The sequence below is a fragment of the Bombus fervidus genome, chromosome 17, assembly GCF_041682495.2.
Source record: "Bombus fervidus isolate BK054 chromosome 17, iyBomFerv1, whole genome shotgun sequence".
Classification (NCBI taxonomy): Eukaryota; Metazoa; Arthropoda; class Insecta; order Hymenoptera; family Apidae; genus Bombus; species Bombus fervidus.
The window spans coordinates 653584-661847 of NC_091533.1; the positions used below are offsets into that span (position 1 = coordinate 653584).

Genomic DNA, 8264 nt, shown 5'->3' on the forward strand with positions numbered 1-8264 from the left:
AATTAATATTATATCGTTCGTTTACAAAAGTATTACTGAAAGAAATGCTATTTTTCAAATTTTTTAATATTTAAATTAACACACATATGTATACATAATTATGTATACATATGTACGTATAATACGATATTCAACAGTTTTTTCGTATAATAGTTGTTTTCATGTAAGATAATTTCACGTTACAAAAGACAAATCATATTAATATGCAGGAAGATGATCATGATCTTGAAATAACATTCTAAACAAGCTTAGAGAGACTTTGCCAGATGCGTGTCCTGATATCATATAAATCCTTCTTAATCATTATTTCTTACTTTCAGTGGAAATAATTTAAATGTTCAACTTAACTGTATATTTTATCATATCATTATCATGTCTGATATAAATGTTAGGTATATTCTGTTTCCTGACTGTAGAATAAATAATTTTTCATTTTTAAAATTTTTTTATATCAACATAACATCTTTTCTTGTAATTATTTTATGTTAAATAGTGTAAAAATTATCTATGTTATGAAATTTTAAGAATGCAACTCGGGAAAGTAAGAAATCTATATGAAAGACTACGTAACGGTAGCCGATAAGAGATGAGATGAAAACAGAAGATTCAAAAAGTTTCCGTTACCTGTTTCTAATTATTTCGAAGCCTCGTGTTCATCTAAGTATCAACCACCCTTTTCTCACTAAAATGTGCTAAGGGCGCATTGAAAATGGTACGTAACTTAGAGCCTAGTCAGACAAGCTTTCGTTTAATGTACTGTAACATGAAAGTGTATATGAATGCATATGTGATCACAACAGTTACATATGTCGAATTTTACATCCGTGCAACTTAAACGACGCGACGGTCAAGAAACACTATGACATCCATCAATTAGTCTGCAATATTTTATTATTTATTTAGTATACAATAAATAATAAAAAGTACAAAAACAAATAATCTTCATTCTTCGATCTATATGTATTGACGTTTTAATATAATTATTACAACTTGAAATATTGTATAAATTCTTTTTCCTTTAGGAAACCTAAAGTTTGTTATTGCTCACATTAACATTAGATTGTCGACATTAACTTGAGAAGATAGAAATCAGAATGTGCACATATCATTACAATATAATCATTTTTGATCACTGATCAACTTGATGTTTGGTTACTATAGTATAACTATTTTTGTCATAAACTGGCATTTAATGTAAATTAACACTGTTCTAATCGTAAGTCAAAAACTAATACTTCAGAAGTATATAGTTTTAGTTTGTAAAAAATATAAGAATTATAGCAATTATTGTGGTAATAAATTGTCGAAAACGTAAATTTACAATAAAAATTTAGAAATTATTAAATTCGGTTGTGTTATAATGGAAAAAGCATTTTTCACGACAAAGATCGTTAACTTTCGACTAACTTTGTCACCTTGTACATTTTTGGTTATACCAGCTTCTCTGATCTAAAAAAACAAAATATCTTGAGATTACTTTCGATTAGATGATCAGATGAGATGAAGAATATCTATCAATGACAGAGTGAATAGGACATTTAAAGTTCTTCACTCTTATATTAACAATACATCTTTCTATATTATATTATATATAGTTAAACTTCGGCGCAAGATAAAATTTATATAAAATCTGCATTCGAATGTTTAGCTTATGGGGCTAGATCTAGTGAATGATTTTTAAATATGTTATTTTAAATATGTCAAAATAAGAGTATAAATAATTCAAAATAGAATTTTTTAAATTACAAGAGGAAGAAAGAGGACATATTCCACTCTCAAGTTATATCAAGATACAAAAATTACCTTTATTCGACACTTTATTAAATTTTTGATCGATATGACATGAGATGACTAATCAGTTGGTAAGAATTACCGGTATATTGACTTAAATAAAATCTCCTTCCCACCAGATGGCAATACTTCATTCTAACTTAAGATTTCCAGCATCTCCCCTTCAGCGTCTTATTCCCATTTTTTCTCCCTCCTTCTGTTTTTGTTTAATTTAATTTCTTCTTTCAGTTCATTAAATTTATATTAATACCTTGTACGTTACTTCTTCGTTTATTTTGATAATGATTCTATTTTCTTTCTTTTCAGTGTTGTCTTATAATTCTGTTTGAGTATTGTTTTGTATTGTACTTTACACCAGAAGGTTTTTGCAAATCTTCCTTCCTATATTACAGATTAATATTAATTAATATTAATCTATCTTTTTACGAAAAGCCATTAATTTCTTATTACCATATATGATATCGCTAAGGGGAGATTTTAGACTTAGATTTTCAAGCGTGGCATGTACACACAATCATCTGATAAAGTAAAAAACAAATTCGCACGAGCTCATTTTTATTTGAACTCTTGTAAAGTGAACATCGAAATAAAATAAACTTTTACGTACTTATTTATTAATAACAATTAAATATTAATTTATAACAATAAAAAAATAATTTATAACGTTTTATCAAGTAAAAACTTTTAATATAGAATATAAAATTAAGAATATATATATATATATATATATATATTTATCGCACCAGCCTTTTTTCAAACTTCTTTTACTCTTTGTTTGCGAGATAATCAAGAATTTATGAAAATGTTTTGCAAATATACACCAAAGAGAGAATTGCTTAAAAATGAATTAATCTTTGTACATAAAAGGAGAGTGGATGGGATGTCAGTCCCCATATGCAGCAGCATTCGTGTGGTCAGATTACTGATATTTCTGCTTACAATAAAAAACAAGTGAGATATTAACAAGTGTTAAGATAAATAGGACTCTATATCTGTGTAAAACAAAGAATTAAATGAAAGGAAGCATACACACAAAGGAAACAGAATAAAAAATAGGAAACATACACATGGTAACGAACATCACTTTTTTATTTCTTTCACATTGAAAAAGATCTGTAAACATAAAATTTTTCTTAAACTTTTTAAAAATTTTGAAGAGATCATCATAGAGTAATAGATTTTAAATTCTTTGCTCTCTTTTCTTCTCCGCTCTTTTTCCTTCTTTTTACAACTAAATAATGTTTATTTTATTAAATGGTTTGTCCTTTAACAAGAAACTTCTATAATTATGAAATTTAAAGTTAATAATAAAGATAGTTTGATTTCAATTACGTCGGGTTTAGCCATTGCAAATGTAAACACGATAATTTACACAATAATTTATTTGTAAGAAAAATGAAACTATAGATAGAAGATTGGGAATCTCTAAATAAAGAAATTATTATTCGAATGACGAATGAAATCGTCTTCTGCAATTAATAGGTTAACAACTAATTATATCAAAGGCAATCAAAGCATTGCCTAACAAATCTTTTTTCACGATTTTCCACCAAAGCCACCCATTAAATTTCCAAGTCCTCCTGCTGCACCCTGTTGTAATTGTTTCATAATATTTTGTAATCCTGGCATTCCACCTGTGAAAAGAAAAATTTTAATAATGAAATAAAAAAATTTAGCGATTTTATATATATTATTATATTAAGAATATAATAAGAATATATATAGATAAGCTATTTTTAATGTTCAAACCCATATATCTATTTTTACTTATTATATTCAAATAGTACAAACATAATATGCTATAGTGTAAATATTTGAAGTGTAAAGATTAGTTACAATTGAATACAGACACACAATACATATACACATAAACACATAAATTACGAATATGTATATGTTAAAAAATAATATGAAAATAAACATAAAAATTAAATCAATGAATTGTACATTCCTTTTAAAATTTGCTAACTTTATATCAATTATTATGCACTGTTTAATAAAAATATTACTTACCCATTTGATGTAGCACTCTGGGATCCATCATTTTTGCCATTTGATGATTTAACTTTGCCATTTGTATCGAATTTACATTTTTGGACATATCTCCTGCTTTAAATAATCCTTTAATGCCGCCCATTTTTTTTACAACAGCAGCGAATTTTGTGTATTGTGTAATTACATCTTTGACTTCTTTTTCAGTCACTCCAGAACCTTGTGCTACTCTTATAATTCTGCCTGGTTGTTTACTAAATAATTTTGCACCGTCTCTGTTATCCAATTCTATAAATGTTTGTTTATTTAATATTTTTTTTATTTGAATGTTGTATAATTATAAAATATATTTGTGTTAATATAAAACCCAGATTCGTTGATGAAACAATTTCTTTTACTAATTCAAAACAAATAGCTGAAAGCAATTTTTCTACAATGTAAATTCATATGTTAAATAACGTTAAGAGTATATTATGTATAGTAAAATATTACTATAAACTCAACTTATTGTTTGCAGTAAAAATATGCGCTTTTATAATACTCGTAATATAAAGTGTCTCATTTAAAAAAATATAGAAATAATCGAAATATGCTCAAAAAATATAAAATATATTTTTTGAAAATATACAGTGAGCGATATAAGAAAATAAGCAATATAAGAGAAAAAAAGGATCCATGTAAATTATATGCAACAAGCTTATTTGCTGTTACTACTTTAAAAATAATTAAAACTATGGCTACAGAATACATAATATCAGAAAAATCTGAGTTCTATTATTCTCAACATTTTTGATAAATTTTATATTTGTTTATCACAAATAAAATATTCATAGAAATATAACAATGTGCATGAATGTTGAAATCTCATATTTCAGTAATATCAACTTATACAGATAATTGAATTTAATTAAAAGAAAATTACCTGAGTCGTTCATACTGTCCATAATAGTCATTATACGTTTTAGTCTTGCCATAGACTCTTGTTCTGTACCTTTTGACATAAAGTCTTGACTGAAACCAGGAATCATTCCCTGTTTAACAAAAAATCCCCTTTATGTTATGTAAAAAATATTTAAGTATATATTCTATTAAAAATATACGTGCATAGCATATTTTAACTATAAGTAAAAAATATATAAATTACATTCTTTACACTTTACAAATTTAGATGAAATTTTTTAAAAATATTAGAAATTTATGAATAGACAAGAGAAAAAAAGAAGAAACTAAAACTTACCATTAACTGAGAGAATGGTCCCATTTTCATAACATTCTGAAACTGTTCATACATATCCCTCAAAGTGAATTGTCCATGTTTGATTTTCTCTAATAGTTCTTCATTATCATCGAGATTTAATTCATTCACTTTGTCTATTAGTCCTTCGATATCACCCATACCCAATAATTTACTAATAAAAGGTTTTGTTTTGAATGGTTCTAAGTCATCTATATGCTCCCCTGTACCTACGAAGATTACTGGACTTTGTGTTGCAGCGACCCTATAGAAATATACTTGCATAATATCAAAAAGCTTTAATAGTTACAAAGATAAATTTTCTTTGATCCCCAATTTCAATTATAATATTACATTAAAATTTAAGTTTGATTACATTGAAAAATGATTTTTAACACTAGTATAAAATAATACATTCTGTTATAAGTATCAACTGTTTTATGGAAAATTTATTAATAATGCAAATATCACTTTTATAATTGCATTTTATTGAATAATTAAGAATTATTACTTATATTATTGATTCTTAATTTAAATACTACTTAAAGAAAAGTATGATATGAATAAATAAGTATATGAAGATGAAGTATAAGAGAACTTTTTCAAACATGTTTCTTGAAAACTTAGAGAAACTATTTACAAATTATGAAAACTTACGCTGAAAGAGCACCTCCACCTTTTGCATGTCCATCAAGTTTTGTAATAATGATAGAACCGACATTAACACGTTCCTTAAAAGCTTTTGCTTGAGCTTCACAAGCCTGACCTATCGTTGCATCCATTACAAAAATTATGTTATCTGGTTGCTAAAAATAATAACAATTTTTATTTATTGAAATAGATATTTCATAAATCAGTTATTGTTAATTTTTGTTTATTAGAAAATGTTTGCAAAAGATAAGAACTATAAAATTACTTACAATTGCATTTGCAACTTGAAGCATTTCCTCGAACAGAGACTCTTCCTGTTTATGCCTACCACTAGTGTCAACGATAATAATTTCATAACCTTCTTTTTTAAACATTTCCACACCATCCTGTGCTATTGTAACTGGATCAACTTCTGTATAACTAAATAATAAATTTGTTTTGTCTTATTACACTAGTATTTATTTTAACATTAAAATCTTTGTAGAATTATCCATTATTTGAAGGAATAAAATTAGAAACTATACATAGAAAGTATATATAAAAATAAAAACTGCTATATCTCATAAAACTAATTCATTTACTTGTGTCTTATACTTAATTCGTTGTTGAACGGTAACAAATAATTTTTAAATTATTACCCACCTTCCATAAAATGGAATTCTTGCTTTTGTTGCATTTTGTTTTATTTGATCATATGCACCAGCACGAAAAGTATCAGCGCAAACTAAGCAAGCTTTCCAATTTTTCTTTAAATAATGATAAGCAAGTTTTGTACAAGTAGTTGTTTTTCCTGAACCTTGCAATCCAACAAACATTATTATATTTGGGCGTCCTTTAATAGGCTGATAAGCTTTTACTCTGGGATCAATGAGCTGAAACAAAATGAATTGAATATACTTTCAATATTTCTTAATTACAATAATAGAGAAGAAAATCATTTTTCAGTGTTTCAAATAATAAATTTTCAAATAATAAATAAATCATTCAACTTACCTTTACAAGTTCTTTAAATACAGCACTCTGTATCATTCTCCTCTTATTAAGGCCACCAGCCATATCATCAAAATCAATTACAAGACGTACATTCTCTCTTAGCTTTTTGACAAGTCTGATATTAACATCTGCTTCAAGTAATGCCGCACATATTTCTTTTAGCATAGAATTCAGGACCTACAAATGATACAATCCTGTAATTTTCTATTTAATTATGTAAATATTAAATAGAATAAAATATGTAAACCAACATGAGATTTTACAATTTAATTAAAACTTTTAATTTAAAAAATTTTAATTATTTAAAAATTCATTGTTTCAAATTCATATAAGTGTATGACTTATGACAACACGTTCAAAATATTTATTGTATTGAAACATTATAAATTTTATTTTGTAAAAATTTTATACAAAAAAAATAAAAATACTGCTTTATTAAAAATATTTTCAACATATAAATTACAAATTTTATATGTAATTATAATAGAAAAACCATATTTGTGATATATAATCATGTATATATAAATTTTATTATCTACAATATCTTACTTCAAAACAATACATATAAACACAATAATATTATACAAATAAATACATATATGTACACATATATGTATAAATATGTACATAAATATTTCTTAAATTAATAAAACATAAACATAATATAAAATAATAGTATAAAATGTTGAGGTATTTCTATTGACAGTAATAGTTAATTTAATAATTATTATTTTAACTTTTCAGTAAATTGAATGCTATAAGCTTTCAAGTTTATAAAATTAAGAAATTATTACATTTAGAAAATATTTGAGAAATGTTTATAATGTAACGTTTATTGAATAACATACATTAACATATGTTACAATTTTAATTAAATGTATAGAAATGAGTTTGAAGGTTATGTTACTATGAAAATACTTACTTCTTCATTAATAACAGTTGCATTGCTGAGGGATCGAAGCGCAGATGTTATTTTACGACCTAAATCTGCGAGAACCATTTTGCTACGACTATTCAACCTTTACGTAAACAAAAGGAAAAATTATATCACAGACGAGGTACACAACCTCGTTGTAGAACAATCATCCAAATTTTGCCAACGCACTATAGTGACACATTCGGGTTCTGATATAAAATTAAACAAAATTTTTATATGTATTTGTTTCAAACTTTAGATTTTTTACTTTTGCATGAGGATACAGCTTTGGAAGATTCTTAACATTAGAATACCTTTTTTCGTCACACTACATCAACCACAAAATGAAGGAGAAAAAGATAGGTTGTGTTATGTTAGGTTTGGTCATTAATGATTCATGTCGAATAGATGGTTAACATCATGTTTTTATAATGTAATTATATTTTTATAAAATTTTATGTATACATTAAGAATATAAGCTATAAACCATAAATTAAATTACTGTTAAAATATAAATTAATATTATCAATAGGTGAAATCTGATACAATTAACTTCATACTATTGAATTTGTTTTCTTGTGTAGGTAATAAAATTAAAATTTGTGCTTTCTAAATACTGGTTTGAGGATTATATTTATTTGTTAATTCATGTGGTCTTATATAAATTTATTATGAATTTTTATTTGC

At 25.3% G+C, this 8264-nt stretch overlaps 1 protein-coding gene across 1 annotated transcript; it reads right to left on the bottom strand.

Annotated features, from left to right (window-relative positions):
* Positions 1-2859: 2859 nt before the first annotated feature.
* On the bottom strand, positions 2860-7938 carry Srp54k (signal recognition particle 54k). The gene is made up of 9 exons (XM_072020338.1): positions 7584-7938; positions 6662-6838; positions 6311-6540; positions 5938-6088; positions 5675-5823; positions 5021-5282; positions 4706-4814; positions 3805-4071; positions 2860-3425 (listed from the first exon to the last, which is right to left on the bottom strand). The coding sequence occupies exons 1-9, from the start codon at positions 7659-7661 to the stop codon at positions 3328-3330; spliced, it is 1521 nt and encodes a 506-aa protein (XP_071876439.1). The 5' UTR covers positions 7662-7938; the 3' UTR covers positions 2860-3327.
* Positions 7939-8264: the final 326 nt, after the last annotated feature.

Coding starts and splice junctions, on each gene's coding strand:
- Srp54k (XM_072020338.1), bottom strand. CDS start 7,661: ATGGTTCTCGCAGATTTAGGTCGTAAAATAACATCTGCGCTTCGATCC. Junction 6,089..6,310: donor AGAATTCCATTTTATGGAAG/GTGGGTAATAAT, acceptor TTTATTATTTAG/TTATACAGAAGTTGATCCAG. Junction 4,072..4,705: donor GGACAGTATGAACGACTCAG/GTAATTTTCTTT, acceptor AAACATTTATAG/AATTGGATAACAGAGACGGT.